This window comes from Acomys minous (genome assembly GCF_964271855.1).
Source record: "Acomys minous genome assembly, chromosome: 10".
NCBI lineage: Eukaryota > Metazoa > Chordata > Mammalia > Rodentia > Muridae > Acomys > Acomys minous.
The window spans coordinates 75492703-75512958 of NC_140491.1; the positions used below are offsets into that span (position 1 = coordinate 75492703).

The 20256-nt window shown below is 38.5% G+C and overlaps 1 protein-coding gene and 1 pseudogene across 18 annotated transcripts in view; one reads left to right on the top strand and one right to left on the bottom strand.

The window, feature by feature from the left end:
- DENND1A (DENN domain containing 1A) overlaps positions 1 to 20256 on the bottom strand; it is a 476985-nt gene that overhangs the window by 366774 nt on the left and 89955 nt on the right. For 3 of the 17 annotated variants that reach the window (XM_084797940.1, XM_084797948.1, XM_084797950.1), the window contains one exon: positions 12839 to 12955. The exons of the other annotated variants lie outside the window; for them this stretch is intronic. In XM_084797940.1, coding sequence (XP_084654066.1) covers positions 12839 to 12955 — 117 coding nt within the window. The remainder of the gene's footprint in view (positions 1 to 12838; positions 12956 to 20256) is intronic. 17 annotated transcript variants of the gene reach the window in all.
- Positions 6051 to 7040, top strand: LOC311606461 (ribosome biogenesis protein WDR12-like; annotated as a pseudogene). The gene is made up of 2 exons: positions 6051 to 6130; positions 6269 to 7040. The product of its transcript is annotated as a ribosome biogenesis protein WDR12-like (transcript).

Below are 20256 nucleotides of genomic sequence, written 5' to 3' on the forward strand. Positions count from 1 at the left end.
TCTGGCAATGCACTCATTTCTATCACAGTTAAATTTTACCTATTAAAAAAAAGTCACAATTTAAAAGGAATGTTTTAAATATTTTACACAATTTAAAAATCACTTTCCCTTTTCTTGACAATGAAACAGGAAGTTTTCTTATTTTTATGTTTTTAGTTAATAATTACTAATACTAAAATGGAAATTTGATCCTAAAATCTCAGAAGAGTATAAATAACCCACTAATTAGAAAAAGAATAATTCTAATTTCTTCAAATGGACCTTTATTTGGCTTCTGTGTTTCAAAGGAATTTATCACTTAAAAAAATCTACTGCATGAAAAATCTACTGCTCTAAAACATGAAAACTAAAGACATAAAAACACTGAGCTGATTTTAGAGCATGACTCAGTTTTAGCACTTCCTCCCAACACTGAAATTTCAACTCAATTACATACTATTTCATTGCAGCCGGCCTGATAACATAGACACAGCATAGTTGGCCACTGACATCTATAATAAAGACAAATAGTGTTTCTCAATGAAGGGCAGAAAACCCACCTTGGTATAGTAAGCAATAGGAGCCGGATTCCTCCTCAGACTAACATGTTTTGCTCTTCCGACATGCCCTGCACCAACGTGGCTATTAATGCATGAACAGCAGACACTGACCTATTGTTTTCAGCTGTTGGAATTATGAATGTAGTACAGTTACCAATTAAATGAATCAACAACTTCTAAATGCATCAGCTGCTCTTCAAATAATGAGTCCTTTGACATCATTGAGCAAAATCTGGAGAATTCATCTTGCCTTCTGGAAAATGCTAAAATATTTTAACCAGAAAATGCCACCACTTAATGATAACGTAAATCTCATAACTAACTTCACTTACAAAAGAAATATAAGTCTCATCCTTAACCAAATTTACACCACATATCCCCAAAGGGATGTTCTCACTTAAAGTACCATTTCCCATATTATATTCCAGTTTCCAACCCAGGCATTTAAACTTAAATAGTTATAGTTTCTTTTTATTTCTATAATTTCTAAAATCTATCAAATTGATCACCAGCACATATAGATGAATGTTACCTTTTTAAATAGTTATAATTTCAGTTTCATGAAGGTTTTCTGTGAGCTACAATTTATTTTATTCTAGCTTGATATTGTTTTCTGCAGTACTGGGAATAGAACCTGGGGCCTCAAGCATGCAGAGCAAGTGCTCTACCACTGAGCTACAGCATCAGCCCTATCCTGTCTTTTTGAACAAATAACCAAAGTGTCACATTTTTATGTCCATGTGAGAAACTATTTTAGACTAAAATTACAGCTTTGTCTTTTATATTCAAAAGGTGGCATTACTACATATTGTCTTTATAGATGATATAACATCTGTGATTGTATGGGGGAAAAAAGAGAGAACTTACTTATTTACTCAAAACCACTGATAGAGTACTGGCTATGTGTCAGCAGCACTGTGACAAGAATATTATTGAAATTTTCTCTTTTTTTCACTCTCAACAAAATTATCCTTGGGGACTACCTTGTCAGTTTTATTATAATGAAAGCAATAGGTTTGCCTAGGGTTTTACTAACTTCTCCAACATTTAAAAGTCAGTATGCATTTGTGGTACAAGTACTACATGTCCAGCCAGGTGATGAACAAGGCCCCCAGGAGTTAAAATTTAACAGAGCGTAACTGGAGAACATAGCACTTAACAAGCAGCTACCTTGGAGCTGAGCAAGGGCTAAAGCAGGGATTAGCCTAGGGGCATGGAGCCTTGTCCAAAAGAGAAGAGCAAACGCTTCCTGGAAGAGAGGCCGAGAAGTAATGGAGTCTAGGTCTAGACCAACAGTCAAGCCCATGATGCCACACCCTCATTCTGAATAGAACACGGAACAGAGCCAGAATATTTCATGGAGTCAGGTCCCATGTTTACTTAGCTTGTTTCCCACATAAATCTTTCCTGTTACAAATAACCAACAAATAGAATAGAAAAGAATAAGCTAATTAAATACCCTGTCTCTTCAAGTGGATAAAAAGGCCTATTTCAAAACATCCAATTGAAGAAACGCATTTGACTGCCATGGGCTTCCTAATATAACTTTGGTATGTGGTAAAAACAAAACAAAACAAAACAACAACAACAAAAATGGAATAAATATTAATTGCTAGGATATTGTTAATCCCAAAGGAGAAATAAGCAAGCACTATAAATGACTATAGACATATAGGCATACCTCAAATTGGAAATATGGGTGTTTCTGAAGTAAACTTTTATAAACCCAATTAAAATGTTCCCATTGCTTTCTATTACTTACCTAGATTGTTATAAGTCTCTTAGAAACTGGTTTCTCTATGTTCAGTGGATGCAGATCTTCAAGCTACCATTTATTTGCCTCCAGGCATCTGTTTGCTAATGATCTGTAAACATGAGGCACTAGGGACTCTCCTGATTTTCAGAAACCCTGAGGTGAATCTTTGTAAACTGAAGGTTCTTTCTGTTCATTTCTTTGCTTTTTGAGTTTCTAAACTCAGTTTTAGAAACACAATCTGACTCAAAACATTTGCAGAACAATTATAACCCCACTAACTACCACTGACTGGGTGCCTAGGCTGGAGGCAGTTTAACTTTGTTTAATCAAAATGACCCTGCCTGGTTTAAAAAAAAGTTCATTGAGAGCAAATCCACAGTTAAGCAACAAGAGGCAGGATTCGGCTGGAGCCCATCAGACACTGGCTTTCTTCTTTGGCTTTATTTATTTACATCCTCCTGTTGATCTGTCGTCTCATCATTATTGTGACTCAACAATAAGACTACATCTGGACAAATAACTACAACATGTTGTCATGAAACAGGCCTTAACAGATTATGAATGAGAGCCTTCCAATTCCTCTACTTCGACTCCTTTGCCAAGTTCAGAATATAAAGAAAATGATTCCAAAGTAATTAGCATCCAGTTCTAACAAATACAATATTTAAGAAATGAGCTTATTTTCAAAACTGAGAAGAATTTTAAAAGTTAGAGGTTATTCTTATATCATCAATGAAAAAAACTTTTTGCTTAAAGTTTTTTAAATAAAAATGAGGCCATAAGGTAAAAAATGGTTTTCTGTTCAAGAAAATATTTCCAAGGACCCTCTAAATAACACTAAGAAACTGAGAAACTGGAGCAAACTAATGCACACAAGGTAAATAAAAGGTGTTATCCCTGAGATCAGAGCTGCCACCAAGATTTTCTTGGGCACAGTGACACACCTGCAATCCCAGCACACAGGAGACTATGGAAAGAGGACTGAGAGCTCCAGGCCAGCAAAGCTTGTTGATGACATCACCTCAAAAAGCCAAAGTGGAACAAATTTCTTCATGGAGGAATTATCTGTCCTCAGGAAAACTGTTGCTTGCCCCTAGATGTACTATCAAGAGAAGTGGTACCTAAATCTGTTGTTTTTCAAAACAAGGTTTCTCTGTGTAGCTCTGGCTGTCCTGGAACTTGATTTGTAGACCAGATTGGCCGGAACTCACAGAAATCTTCCTGCCTCTGCCTCCCAAATGCTGGGATTAAAGGCGTGTGGCACCACTACTTCTTTATTCCTTCTTCCCATTTAGCTTGTGCCTCTGTTAATTAATGTGACTACTCTAGGGAACTCATGTAAGAGAAATCACGGAGTATTTGTCCGTTTGTAACTGGTTTGTTTAATGTGATCTAATAACTTCAAGGTCTGTTTATAACACATTAGTGACTGCTCACCTTTTCAAAATGAACACTACTCTGCATCTATAGGCACATACATTGTCTGCCTCCTACCCATCAATAGATGCTTGGGTTATTTTCCTTTTGTCCATTGTACATAACACAGCTATAAATATAGATGCACAATCATCTGTCCAATGCCTACTTTCAATGCTATGGGTATATGTCCACTAGAATTATTAAGATAGAATAATAAAATTCCATCTTAAAATTTTTAACCAGCCATGGTGGCTCAGGCCTTTAAGGCAGAGGCATGTAGATCAGCCTGGAATATAATAGCAAATTCCAGGCCACTAGAGCTACATAGTAAGACCCTGTCTCAAAATAAACAAATAAAATAACAATACAATTTTAAGACCTATGATATCCTTTTCACATGCTTCAAGACCATGCTACTATAAAACTGCTGCTATTAGGAGCTAAGAGATGGGCTCAGCAGTTACAAGCACTGGCTGGTCTTCCAGAGGACCTGAGTTTGATTCCCAGCACCCACATGAGAACCCATAACCATCTGTAACTCCAGGGGATCTGACATTCTCCTCTGCCTTCTGTAAATCAGGCATGCATGTAATGTACACACATACATGCAGACAAAACACTGATACACATAAAATAAGGTAAACTTTTTAAAACTATCACTAATAATCTAGAATTTTAAGCCAAGCCATTATGAGCAACCCACCCAGCTTCTGTTTCTCATCTCTCAACCCCCATGTCTAACCGCTAAATTGATTTTCTTTCCTAGAATATATTGGCATGCTTTTCTTTCTTACCCTCCAAATCAGAGCCTTTGAAACTATGTGCTACCACAGGGTATAGATGTGTGCTTATATGAGTCATCATTTAGCTACACTGACACCTTTAAAATTTTTTAAACACAAAGAACTGTATCCACAATCAAAGGTGCACTGGATGTTAAATAAGGCTGCCAAAGGACAAGCATAAAAGTATGTGGGCAAGCAGCATATTCACGAACATAGTTTATATAAGCATGTAGCATGCTCACATACATTTTTTTCTACCCTTTTCAAAGCCCAGCATCCTCAACTCTCCAGCCTCCTTTTCAGAGAGGCCCTTCCCATTCTCAATGCTATCCAATCCTGGCTACTTCAGGAGAAACTTCTTTGGAATTTTCTTCTCTACCCCTCCTGTCCTGGCAGTAAAGCTTATGTCCTCTTGTTGCCACTTCCAGCTATTCTTTCTTACTCTCCAAAACTTAAGCCTTTGCCCTAGGCTCACCAGACTACACCCCACATTGCTATTTTGTTGTCATATACTAATTCACTCTTACTTCCCAGAACCTGTGGAAACTAACTCTGACACCATTCCCATCACAGCCATTGGTTTACTATCCACAACAGTTCTTCCAAATCCCAGGACTTTTCATTCCTTGGCTTCTTCTCCCAAAATCCTGTCCTCTATCCAACCTCATCTACCACTCTGGTGCCCACATAGGCTCATGGTCAAATGCTTCATTTGGTTCATGGCTACTGATGCTTTTGTAAAGGAACTTCTGGGAAATTCACAAGGTGGGCCTATCTACAGAAACTAGGTCAATGTAGGCGTGCCTTTGAAGCTTAAACTGTTCCTGGTTTCTGCCTCTCTTTTCTCAGGGCCTCTTGTCCATCATGAGGTGAACAGCCTCTACTATATGTTCCCACCTCCATAAAATTTTCTGTACCCATGAGTCAAAATAAAACCTTTGTGCTTCTGTTTTCTCACAGCTACTAGAAAGGAACTAACAGACACGGCCACATTCACACTTTAAGCTTAAGCACTGCTGTGTTAAATCCCCTCAAGCAGCCTGTTGCAAATGTCCCAGTCCCTAGCCATGCCCTACTATCTTCTCTCTCTGGTTCAATGCCCCTCAATCCCACATGAGTGTACACTCTCACTCTTCCCACTGCTTTCACCAATGCCACATGAGTGTACACTCTCACTCTTCCCACTGCTTTCACCAATGCCACATGAGTGTACACTCTCACTCTTCCCACTGCTTTCACCAATGCCACATGAGTGTACACTCTCACTCTTCCCACTGCTTTCACTAATGCCACATGAGTGTACACTCTCACTCTTCCCACTGCTTACACTAATGCCACATGAGTGTACACTCTCAATCTTCTCACTGCTTTCACCAATGCCACATGAGTGTACACTCTCAATCTTCCCACTGCTTTCATTTGCTTTGGTCCACACCATCTCCCTATGCCAACTTACATTCCATTATTACAACTATCTCTTGATATACATCCTCTACTCTCTGTGCATCTCACCTTGTTTTCCTGGCTTGGCCAAACCCTAAACTTTGTTAAATGCAGCTTCTCGCCTGTACCTTTGTGGCTGACTGTGGCTGGGGCAAACTCGCAACTGCACTGACAATCTCATTTTACGTGTATGAGTAACTGTGAATTTCACTACAACTTAGTTAACTATGTAAGTTCAAAGGGGAGAGGATTAGGCGGCATACATGTCTACTTTAGGGCTCCTTGATATGTTTTTGTGGAGCAGTCTCATGTGTACTTTCCACCAGGGCACAATTCCAGGGGCATTTCTACACTGTGAACAAGAAATATGCAGTAGATGATGTTCCTTTCTCACCTCTGCAGTTGCTGACCTTAGTAACATCATCAATAAATTGCTGAAGACCAAAAATGAGCTCCACAAACATGTCAAGTTTGATTTCCTTATCAAGGGCCAGTTTCTTCGAATGTCCTTGGTCAAACACATGGAACTGGAGAACATTTCATCAAAAGAGGCTATGGAACTAGAATATGTAGAAAAATACAGCCCAGCCAGAGCAATGCATGCTCCATGATAACTGCATCAGCTCAGTTAAAGGGGCAGAGGAAATGGATCCTGTCTGGTTCTTATGGTAAGACTTCTCGGATCTGGTCATTAGAAGGAAAGTCAATAATGACGACTGTGGGACATACAGAAAGATGTGGCTTGGGTGAAAAAAGACGTTTTGTCCTGTTTATTACTGAGTGCATTAATGGATCAGACTATTCTCTTATGGGAATGGAATGTAGAAAGGATCAAAGTGAAAAGCCCAACACTACTACAGAAAGCATGCTGGGGGGGTGGGGGGTGGATTCTATAGCAGTTGATAGCTCGGGAACTAAATTTTGCAGTAGCTCCTGGGATAAGATCTGGTCTACAGTGCCTACAGATGAAAAAGATGAACTAGAAGAATCCACAAATTGACCAAGAAAGAATGAAAAAAACAGAGCAATTGGGACTAACAAGAACACCTCTGGTGACCCTCTCTGGCCATACAGAAGCAATTTCCTCAATACTTAGGTCAGATGGGGAAGAAATCTGCAGTGCATCTTAGGATCACACAATTTAGAGTGTGGGATGTTGAGTCTGGTGGGCTTAAGTCAACTCTGACAGGAAATAAAGTATTTAATTGCATTTCCTATTCCTCCCTTTGCAAAGATCTGGCATCTGGAAGCACAGTTAGGCACATTAGACTGTGGGATCCCCAAACTAAAGATGGCTCTTTGGTGTCTCTGTTCCTCACCTCACATACAGGCTGGATGACATCAGTGAAGTGGTCTCCTACCCACCTCACAGCTGAGCTCAGGTTCTTTAGATAACATTGTCAAGATGTGGGCTACAAGAAGTTGTGTGGCTCCTCTGTATGATCCAGCTGCTCATGAAGATAAAGCTCTAAGTGTCAGCTGGACAGACATAGGGCTACTTCTGAGCGGAGGAGCAGACAATAAACTATACTCCTATAGATATTCTCCCCTACCACTTCCCATGTAGAGGCTTTAAAATGACTGATAAAAAAGAATTTTATCTTGTTGAAAAAAGGGGGGGTATATGTCTTAATATCAGTTAAATATGAGAGGTAAAACTAGTGATAGAAAAGAATATACTGGGTTGATTTTTATCACATGTGGGGACCAGGGAGTGTGAAATGAGATGATTCACCTTTATCTAACAAAAAAGTATAGTAAAATCAACCAGATTCCAGTTCATCTATCAAGTAAAAGAAACTAGACAAATTCCAGGGAGCTAGGCATCACCAGCTTTCTTTTGTACCTATCAAATACCATGTTTCACAAGGACAGAAAACAAAACTTTTACCTAGTCCTCAAAATTCACCACCACACACACCAGCTTCCCACAGCTTTTCAAAGCTTAGGTTGGAAAGGACTACCTGGTGGTGTGTACTTCTCCTAATAGCTGCAGTGGTAAGGGAAAGAACTGTCTCACAGGTGCCACTGCAGTCTTTCCTGACTCAGAGAAGTATACCTGTACAAGCCAACACAATTTATTTCACGATTCACGATTAAAAAAAAAAATGCCATGTAACTACTCTATGGATCCTTTTTACATAGTATTACATTTACCATGATAATTTACATAACTAGTAGTATCAAGCAGCTAAATTCCAATTCTTTGTTCTCTTAAAAAAGAAACAGCACAGCATTTTAAATTAATGATACGCTTCTGAACACAACCCTATCAGGCATTCTTAAGGAGGTTCATAACAGGGACATTGATAATTTACCAAATAAATTTACTGCGATCAGTTCTATTATAAAAATTCACAGGAACTATTAATGAAAGCTAATGTTAATTTACTATTTTTACCACTTCCTTCTCCAGTTATTTATTGGACCTAACTCATAGAGAGTATCATTTTTAACAGTATTCTCTGAAAATGGTATAGGGCAACCACTGTATAATTATCTCCCAGGATGCAAATTTTCAGCATTTTGTATACTTTATAGTGTATTTTACCTACACTAAAGAAGGTAAACTTAATGGTCAAGTAAACAAAAAAGGTATTCTTTGGTTTCAAAACTTCATTAAGCATAATAAATTCAATTAGACACAGTATGAGGTTTCCCTCAAAGCCATACAATAATAACACAAGTATTGTATTGTTCAAATATTTTCATTGTTATGCTGCTTGTCACATTTCACTCTTAATAGGAACTGACTCAAAGAGATCTTGGAACAAAAGTATCCTAACCAAGCAGCGTTCCCAAAGTGTCATGCTAAGAAAACACCACTCCCCGATTCACACAATTCAAACAATCAACTCTCAGACAATCACGTCTTTATTATTAGAACAAAGCACACTACTTTTCTGTGCCCAAGTGATGCTACCTTTAAAAAAAAATTAAAGGAAAGATAAAGATGCAATACCTGGCATAACATCAATAGCAATAATACACTTTAAAAAGTGATCAATTACATAGTATTCACTGAATGATAGTTTTGTGAATCTAATAATAATGTAGCTTTACTGAAAGCAAACACATTAAAATTCCTTAAAGGAATCCCTAATGCCTTCACTTAAAATTAGAACTAAAAACAATTTAACCTATAAAAGCCAACTCAAACCTAAAAATAAAAAAAATAAAAATAAAAATAAAAAAGATTATGGCTAAGCAGGAAATTAAATAATAATCAAAGTGAAGGTACAAGTAAATAGTACCTTAATAACAAAAGAACAAGCAGCTATATTGTTTAAAATTATTCCTTCAAGATACTATTGCTGTCCTGCAACTTCAAAACAACTGATTTTATACTATCTAAGCCTTGACTACAGATGTGCCTTTTGTCTTTAAACCAGCAGGAACCATTGACCAGCATGAGCACAATTCGTAACTAAATAATCAGCAAATGTGTAAAGTTCAAAACCACCCCTTCAAGCACATTTGACCTGTCTCAATAAATTCATATGACTATAAATAACTGTAGGAGATTATCAAAAAGTCAACCATGGCAAACAGGTTTTGTTCTGCAGACCAGGAGTAACTTCTGATATATCACCCTCTCCCCTGCCTCCAAAAAAAAGAGGGACAGGGGCAGTTTTAACTTATTAAGTCACACTAACTAACAGACCTTACTCTCCCTCGTTATATAAAACCCTTAAACTGGAGGTTTAGCTTTTCAGGGCAACATAGCAATCTGTACATATACTAAAATCAAAGCTGCTATAACTTAAGAACAGGAATGTTAGGACCATCTGTTCAAAGAAAAGAGAAAAAAAAAGCAAGTTGTCCAGGACCTCTGTGGCACTGGGCCCCAAAGGCTATAGGAATGTTCCATTCCCATCTTCATAGTCTCCCCTACACTGGCAACCAGCATTGTATACTTCAAGCTGGAGAGATCTGGCTTAGGGGCTCACTGTTTTCTTCTTAGTTACAGCTGTTAAGGGACACAGCTAAGACTAGATTCCAAGGTTGTATGACTCTGAAGTCCAAGCCTCATCTTCACCAAGTTCCCTTCACCCCACTGAATATAGACTTTATGGACTTATCCAAAGAAGTTAAATGCCATGGAAATATTTTACAAATTTATATGATGTCCCTCTAAAACTAAGAATGCTTGAACAATCTGAAGCAGAAAAAAATTATCTGGCCTCCAACACTACCCTTAGAGTCTCTCTGTATATATAGCCCTGGCAGTGCTAGAACTTACTATGTAGCCCAGACTGGCCCTGAGCTCACAGAGATCTGCCTGCCTCTTCCTCCCAGTGCAGGGAATAAAGGTGTGCACCACCACTCTTGGCTCATTTCAACAGACTCTTGGATGCGGCCAAATATCACATAATTCTGAGTTTGCAAAAGCACTTTTGTATTTTTTAAAGTGTGCTTTAGAATTCATAAAATCCTCACAAAACCCAGCAGAAAGGTGACGGGAACAGAGTGGCTATATCAACACAGAAAAAGAAGCATTCTAAACTCACACTGTACCACCAGTTCCACCAACACACCTTCTCAGGGAAAATTATAGCTCTGAAGCTTTTTGTCTTTTTGTTGTTGCTGTTGGTCAAACTCAGGACCTAATTCATGCTAGACAAGCACACTAGCACTAAGCTATGCCTTGTTCCTGGCCCTTAGCATGAGACAACCAAGAGACAACTAACTGATCTCTCCTGGGATCCTCTCTCAAAGTTGAAAGGAGATGGCCATTCTTAACTGCAGGGACTCCAGTAAGAGAACAGAGCTGTGTCCAGGATTGTCCAGCCTCTCTTTATACTCCTAGGGATAACAGCATTGACACCTTAAAGATAAGACGTTCTCCAACACCATGAACCAAGTTTCACAAACAAGATTTATGCCCTGGTCTTTGTACCTTGTAATTGGGAATTGCTAACCCTTTCCCTATAATTGCTTTGCTATGAAAGATTATTAAGCTCTATGTCAAAAACAACAGGAAATATAAGATTGCAAGGGGATTTCAGCACCAAGATAACAAATACTTAACAACCTGGCCTAGCCTGGCCATGCACATAATGGGAGGTTTGAGGAAGAAGATCCTCCTACCTGAAGAGCTGTAACTTAGTGCTAATTATCCACATCCACAGTAGAACTGAAATACAAACTAGCCAGGTTGTTACAGTGTGTGTGTGTGTGTGTGTGTGTGTGTGTGTGTGTGTGTGTGTGTGTGTGTACGCGCACGCACGTGCTTGTGTACACATGCATGTGTGCGCAAGTGCATGCATAAACATGCACGTGTATAAACATGCCACAGTTTACGTGTAGAGGTCAAAGGACAACTTAAACGACTTGGTTCTCTCCTTCCACCATGTAGGACCTGGGAATCAAACTCAGGTCCCTAGGCACCTTTTACTAGCTAAACCACCTCATCAGCCCCACATTTTTAATATATTATAATTTTATATCTAAATTACTACTTCCTCTCAATCTAATAATTTTAGTAAGTCAATGAATTTATTTTAATGTTAAACTATTTTCAAAGTCCCCTCTTTAAATTTTTGAAAAACTTTAGAATGTTGATTTGTTTCTCCTTTTATTTTAGGAGAAATATAATGAGTACAGCCTTCTAGAACATAATTCAGCTTACACACTAAAGGTCCTAGGAATGTGCTGACCCTTTGACCAAGTAATTCAATTTCTAGAAATATGCTATAAAGAAATGCTAATAAATGTGCATAATAATGGCCATTATAATACTGTTTACAAATATTTGCACAACCTAACTGTCTTAGAATAAATTGACAAAATAATGCTGCATCTACATAAGAAACTATAGTATAGCCATTAAAAATCATATCACAGAACAGATGTCCCCAAACTATGGTCCCTAAGCCAGTAGATTTGGCATTGCCCAAAAATGCCTATAAAAAATGTAAATAATTAAGCTCACAGCAGAGCTACTTAAACTCTGGTTCTAGGGTCTAGCAAGGTATACGTTAACACATTCACCAATTGTCATGCACATTAAAGTTTTAGAACATTACAGAATGATATTTAACAGTCATCTATGAAACTATTTTTTCATTCCAAAAATTATTAAAACTACTAGTATATAATCCTCCACCTCTTTTTAAAAAAAATTACTCACTATATGAACACATCCACACATGCACTTACACTAACACACACAGAACCTTCACTATCTTAACTCTTACTATCAGAACAGAAAACAAGACAAAAGTTTGGGTGAGTCTCTCACAAACTCAACTTCTTTCTAGTTGTAATCCAAAATTCAGAAACTGAATACTATGGATTCAGTGATACAGTGGCTTGGCTACTTAACCTCAAAAGACAACGTGATTCAGACAAAAAGAAATGCTTGATATGCAATCAGGCTAAGTACACTTGTGATTACATAGTCATTATCATCAAAATCTAGGGCTAGCATTAGAAACTATTTTCATTTTTTGTGTGTGTAAGTTTAACAAGTAACACACACTTACTTTAAATTGAAATTTAAAAAATTTTAAACAAAAAATTCCTGTCAAGCACGTGGAATGAAATTGATCATGAAAAGCAAAAAAGTGATTTTTCTAATTGGGTTGGTAGGCCAGCAAGATGACTCATTGGGTGAAAGTATTTGCCTTCCTCTCAGTGCAAATCTGACAGCCTCCAGAACTCACCTTAGGGAAAGTATGGAAGTTGTCCTCTGTTTGCTACATATGCACTGGGCCATACACCCCTTCTCCCCAATAATAAAATGACACATTTAACAGTTGAGTATAAAAGTGAGAAACAAGAAGAACAGAGGCACACAGGGGCTCCAGGGTATCAGATACTACCCCAGTGGAGAATCTTCAAAGATGTCACCAGCTAGTCTTATCATATGCCCCTTCTCCCATCAGACTGACCTCCTGACTGGCTCTGAACAATAGGATGCAGAAGACATCATACTGGGTCTCTTCAGGCCCTAAGCTATTAGCGACTGACAGTTTCTGCTTGTCCTTTACTCTTGCTGCCACAGACTTCTAAATGAAGAAAGAGCACATAGTCCATTAAAGACCCAACAAGATGGTACCTAGGTGAAGTTAAGAGGCACCTAAGTGAAACCATATTGGACACACCAGCTTTTGATGAATAAATGACCCTATCCAACACTGCATGGAACAGAACTGTCTAGGGAAGAAGAAGAAGAAAAAAACCCCACAAACAGGAAAAATAGTAAACAATTATGTGAAGATTTTGTTGTTGTTGTTGTTGTTGTTGTTGTTTTCCATACTTTACAGTGATAATCTTTTGTAGGACTAAAGTTTTTAATTTATAAATCAATTGAGTAATGCAATGGTATTTTATACTCAAAGCATATACATTGCAGTGCAGTGGTGGTGCACTCAGGAGGAAGAGGCAGGTGGATCTCTAAGAGTTCAAGGTCAGTCTGGTCTATATAGTAAGTTCCAGGACAGCTAAAGCTACACAGAGAAACCCTGTCTTTAAAAAAAAACAAAAACAAAAAACAAAACAAAACAAAAAACCACACACACACCCCTTCTCTTGTGAAATTAAAATAGTTAGGGCAACAATCATGTTTTCATAGTTTATGTCATGTCCATGGTAATAGAAAAAATTAGTCTTTTGTCTTATATTTTGTCCCACCATTTTCATATTGGGTTACAACAGCCTAGTAAAATGAAGAAACACAAGAAAGGGCATTTCAGAATACTCAAGATAGCCAGGTATGGTGGAGTATGCCTGTGATCCCAGCACTTGGGGGAGGCAGAGGCAGGCAGATCTTTAAGTTCAAGGCCACCCTGGTCTATAGAATGAGTTCCAGGACAGCCAGAGCAACACAAAGAAACCTTTTCTTGAAAAACCAAAAAAAGAAGAGGAGGAGGAGGAAGCGAAGGAGGAAGAAGAAGAAGTAGAAGATGACAATGACGACGACGACGACGGCGATGACTGAGGACAGCACAGGCACTGTCTTCAAAGATGTGCATAATGACAAACAAAGTCATCAGAGTAGCCAACTCTTCAGGAATAGTATTTTAACAACTTATCAAATTCTTCTATGAATATTATCCTAGGCAATTTTCTATACTTCTTTTTCAATTAACCTGGTAATATATAACTTACCTAAAAATATGTTTCGTTTAAAATTCTTCAGGAAAAGTATTTTCTTACATATAAACAGGCTAAAATATAGATAAAGTGAGACTACTGGAAGTATCGCAATGTTGAGAAATTTTTGTATCATATTCCTTTTTTGCAAATTAAATTTCATTCTAATTTTTCTAATACAAACACCATACTTATAAAAATATGTAACAGATAAGAAAAAAGTGTCAATTTGTTCTTATTCTAAGAATATAGCATCTATTACTGATCATTCTGCAATGTCTGATATAGCTCAATAATAAGACATGAAAACTAGACTCTGTTACTTGACCATCCCTTTCTTTATGGTAGATTACAGAGAAGAATCTTATTATTTGAGCATTTGCCACTAATGCCTAAGAACAGAGTAAGCTATAAGGAAAGGACTACTTAAGCTTTCATGAGATTCCCCTATCAAGTCTAAGAGTGCCAGACAAACTACTTAGCAGGACTGCTCTCTGGTGCCTTTTATAATTCACTGTTGTCTCCAGCTCTGTGAGGGACAGAACTCAGCTCCTCACCCAACAATACACAGAGGGCAAGCACACAAAGTGTCATCCCAGTGGACACAATAACGCAGCAGCAACCACCACCAGCTCTAGCCCTTTCCTGGCTTCCATTATCATAATTTATGCATCCTTAGAGACTGTCTTATAAAACAATGATTAATACTGAGAAAGTCAACAGCATCAAAGGTTTTGAGCTGACCACTGGCTTTAAAGAAGAAAATCTTACTCAGTCACATAAATGTTTATCAAATTGATATGAACCACTCGCAAAAAATAGTGTTAGTTAACAGAGCTAACACAAGGGTAAATATTATTGCCTTTATCCTTTGGTTCCCTTGTGTCTGGGTCTAGCCTTTGAGAATCTTATGTATAATCTGGGTATTTGTGCATATGTATAGCATTTGATTGTATCAAACTAGTAATACTAAAGGCCATAGAAACTTATAAAAAGTGATAAAATTTATTATGAGCAGTAATTTAAACTATTAGTGAGTTTTATTATGATAGACACAATATAATGTTAAACATCATCATATAGCTTATATAAGACAGATTCCCCACACTAAATTCAACAATAATGCAGATATGTTTTCAAGGCGATAGAAAGGAAAGCACTATGGTACACAGTACACAAAAGTGAAAATTACTTTGAGTTGGAAACAGACTGTTTCTGTAAAAGAGGGTGAAGCAGTTATCGCAAAAGATTTTTATGTGGTATTTATGACTAAGGAGTATACTAGAGCAAGAGCAAAATTACATTTCTTTAGAAGCAATCTCTAGCTCAGTTCACTGCCCTAACATAAACAGTGTTGCCCAAAGGTTGCACTATCCCATGCTATATGTAAGCCACGAGAGTGGCTTTCAAGTTGATTTTTATGCCATTACCCACATTAAGAAATACGTTAAAGTTTAGTCAGACATAGTAAATTGCCAACTAGTAGGCCACAATCACGTTTCATATGTACAGGGTGAGCAGGGGACAAAAAACAAGAAATCAGTAAACTCATGCCATCTATGCTCCAACATCATTCTCACACAGCAAGTAATATTCATTCAACTAGTCATCCTTTCAGTAAATATTTACTAAGTTCTTACTGAGTATCAAGTTCTGTGTTAAGGTCAGAAAAGTTCAGCTATAAACAGAGTCCACAAAATGAAGACATTAACTGGGAAGTAAATTTTTAAAAAAAATTTTTTAAATGGAAAGGAAAGGCTGTGGTCTCTCTGAAGGCTGAAATCTTTCTGAAGGGGTTCTAAAATGTTCACAGACCTCAAGGATACAAAGAAATGGAATAAGCAAAAGCAGGCGAAAAGTGATCTATGCAGAGGGAACAGCAATGACTAAGAAAGTGCCAGCCTTGTGGCAGGAAACTTTTGTCAGATGAAATTTTTTTTTAGAGATCAATATGCCTCCCACTACACACAGGAGAGCTAGTAGTAGGAAATAAGGCTGAAGAAGGCTGCTGGTGCCAACCCATTGTCTTCATGGGCTAAATTAAAAACTCTGGCCTTCATTCAGTTGTAAATGGGAGCCGCTGAGATGTTTTACACAGGAGTGGAAGGCACTGTAGAGGATCTGTAGAAAACGAACTCAAACTGAGCAAGCAGGAACATAGTTAGTAAGACCTCTCAAGCAGTGTGAGTGAGAAACAGCACAACTAATGGCAATGGAGCTGGAAAGTACAAGCCTGAGTCAGATGTGGAGATGAGGGTGCATTACCAGGAGTTGTGGAGAGAGATGATGGTAATGTATATCTCCCAGTTTTGTAAAAGAAACTTAAGTTTGGGCTATAGCTGGGATCTTAAACATCTCCCAAAGGCCCATGATATAAGTCTTGGTCCCCAGGATGGCACTACTATCAGGTGATAAAACTTTTAAGATGTGGAGCTTGGTGGAGTACTCAGGACACAGAGGGCATTCTTCATTGGGGCCTGAATCCTTCTTCTTTCTCTCTTCTGCAGATTGTTCCACCATGCACTCCCACCATATGCCACCTTGCCACAGGCTATCCAATTACAGATTGCAATCTCCAATATTGTGAGAAAAAGGTCAGATATCTGGTTATGCTAACTAACACAAACAGACTATGGAAAGAGTGAAGTTTAGTTGAGTTTGAGGTGTTTATGAGGAGATCCAGCAAGGATATCAAGAAGTCACTGGTGCCATACATCTAATAAATGGCAAAGACTGAACTACAACCCTACCATGGCTATGTGACACAAAATAAAAACCCTTCACCACACCCAGGTCAGCACAGGGATTGCCATGGTGGTAAAGGGGAATCCCATACAACGAAGGGTCACATTTACTAACCCACACATACAATAATTCTACTGAAGAGACTGAGGCCTGGAGGGGTGAGATGAATTACAGAGGTTGACAAAGAGCTTTACTACATATCAAGTACTGTGCTAAGCACTCAGAACAACTAACTCAGCAGTAAAAAAAATAGAGTCCACAAAAGAAAGATATTAAATTCTAGAAGAAGTACCAGAATTCTTCTCAGGTTCAGAACTTATGCCCTCAACTTTGAAAGCATCGTAACAGAACTCTCAGATGCTGGCGACCAGCAAATAGAAGTGCTTCTGAAAGCAGAGTGGTGCTCCATAAATCTTTGAAAAAGGCTCTAGCACAAAGTCTCAGGAGTTGTTCAATGAACACATTGTAAAGAAATCGTGTATTTCATAACTCTCAAGTCAGGCTTCACATTTGAAAATTACCGATGAAATACGTATTTCTTTTACAGTGTCTGTAAAGTTAAAAACAAAAAACAAAAACAAACAAACAAAAAAACCCTCAAAACATTAGTGGCTTCAGAGCTGACAAGATCGAAAGTGAAGGCAAATGTCAAAATGTTCTTCCATGAGTTTCTGTCCCAGTTGATATTTTCAGGCATGAGTACCTCTCAAGAAGGGGTTTCTCCATGTGGTTAACCGATCAGAAAGAACACAAAGGGCAGGCAAGACAGCTCAGCAGACAGAGGAGCTTGCCCATAGGCCTGACTAGCTGAGCTCAATCCTCAGATCCCACCAGGTGGCAGAAGAGCCTCAACCAGTGAGAGTTGTCCACTAGTTGTCTCCATGAGCATCATGAGACAGGCACAAACACACACCAAATAAATAAGTAAAAATAGATATCAGCACACAAAGATCCAAAAGTTTACCCTTTGGAATGAAATTTCAGTCAAGAGCAAAAACATTACTAGCTTATCTTTTATAAAGTTTTCCTAAAGCCAGAAAGAATAAAGGCAGTAGGAAGGCAACCCCAGGTATGTATGATAAGAAGGCATAACAAGGAAATCTGAGTTCTACTTGCCAAATAAATACTTTAATTTTTAATTTGCATTTATTTGTTTTGAGACAGGATCTCATTGTATACCTTTAAATAGACCAGGCTGGTCTCAAACTCAAGAGATCTGCCTACCTCTGCCTCTTGAGTGCTTAGATTAAAGGTTTATACAATCCTGGCATGAGGGCGCACGCCTTTAATCCCAGCACTCGGGAGGCAGAGGCAGGTGGATCAAAAGGGGAGTAGGTATTTTGTCTAACAGCAGATCGTGTAAGTCTCTTGTTAAAAGGGACCCTGTATATACCTGGAAGGGGGGGTCGGGGGGAAAGGCAACTCTGATAGATCAAGAAGTAATGAGCCTTGTTGAGTGTATTGGGTCACTTTTCTCATTCATGAGACACAATGACAAAACAGCTTCAGGAAGAAAGTGTTTATTTTTGGCTGATGGTTTCTAGAAGTACAGCCCATCAAGGCAGAGATGCATGACTTCCCGAGCAAGAGCACCTCTCTCCCCTAGCTTTTCTCAGTTGTCTATATATAGTTCTTTGAGTAGGTTGAGGACTTATGGGCTTTTTCCCCTGTTTACTTTGGCATCTCTACTGGTGTCATTGTTCAGCTCACATTTGGGCTGTCATATTGGTGAGATTTTTATGGCTGAAGCTTCTGAGATTATTAGGAGAAGACAGCCTCACAGAAAATTCCCTGATTCTTTGGTCATTACAATCTTTCTTCCTGGGTTGGAGAGATGGCTCAGAGGTTAAGAGCATTGCCTGCTCTTCCAAAGGTCCTGAGTTCAATTCCCAGAAACCACATGATAGTACATAACCATCTATAATGAGAATCCGGTGCCCTCTTCTGGCATGCAGGCAGAATACTGTATACATAATAAATAAATAAATCTTTAAAAAACAAAAAACAAAAAAACAAAAAAAAACTTTCTTCCTCATCTAGAACAATGTTCCCTAAGCCTTAGGTGTGGAAGTGTTTTACAGATATGTGAATTGGGACTGGGCTCCACAACTCTGCATTTTGATTGGTTGTGGTTTTCAGTAGTGATCTTCAGCTTTTGCAAAGGGTTTATCTGTAGGTATAAGAACAAATGGTTTTAGACTATTGTCAGAGATTGTTCTGGGTTACTTACTGGTTGTATAATCTCTTCCAATAACTTTATTAGCACTGAGTAGTTAACTGTTTCCAGTACCAGGCATGTGGTTTAATGTGTTTTCAGTCCAATTAGAGAGCTGTTGGTTACCACCAAGGTATACATGCCACTACTGCACCCTTAAGGTTATCATGCCATGCTGGTCATTGATGTGGTTAATAGACATTATAGCTATTATATGGTTCCTTCCTTAGGAAGTTTGCATGGTGCCTTCCAATACTGTGAAATCAAGTCCTCAAAAAAAAAAAAAAGCATTCAGGCCAGTTCCAGCTCCATGGTCTCTGACCCTATTCTGAAGTGCATGGTGTCTTCAGAAAAAAAAAGGGGGGGGCTTACACTCCATCTCTGAGGGCAATCAAAGGCAACAGCAATAAGCTGTATATTTTGGGAGTCTCTTGAACAATTCTGGCAAACAACTCAAAAGACAATTTCTCAAATTGGACACAGATTTTATGGACACATACACAAAAAAAAAGATAGCTAGCTAATAGTATGATTCCTTGTAACTTTTTCGGACATCCTTGTTGTTATTTCACCCTCTTCCTTTCTTCTTTTGTATTCACCTCCCTCCCTTTCCCTTAGAGCCCTTTTCCCCATTTGCCCTATCAGACCACTTAGATACCACCATCCCTTTCCCTCCTCCCACTGTCTTCTGTATTTACCTCCCTACAGAGGCCCCCACACACATCTGACTCATTTTTAACAAGAAAAAGGAGATGGGGTAAACTTCCAACTTAAAAAAAATTGTTTTAAAGATATCCTAACATCCAAATGAGAACAACTGCATCATACTGTGTAAGAGGGCATTTAAATGAGAAAACGATAAATATAAGAAAGTGTCTGCTACATAACTAAGGCACTAGTTATGTCTAAAGGTGTGGGTCAAGCCTGGGGTGGACCATGTAGAATAGTGGTCAACAAAAAGAAATGCAGGGGCCCTGCAGTGAGCCCCAGGTCCCAGTGAGAGAGCCACCAGTGGGTAGCTCCTGAGGAAGGGCACTCACGCTTGTCCTTGGGTCTTGTCATGAACATGCACATACCCAGAGGAGAGGAGGAAAGGAAAGGAGATAAAGTTGGAGAAACAGGAAATTCTGACGGAGTATGGATGAACACTATGATAGAGGAAGTAAGCCATGCATAGAAACTGAAATTCTGCATAGACTCACTTACAGATATTTTTAAAGTTGAACTTAGGCTGGACTGGAGCACTGGCTTTCA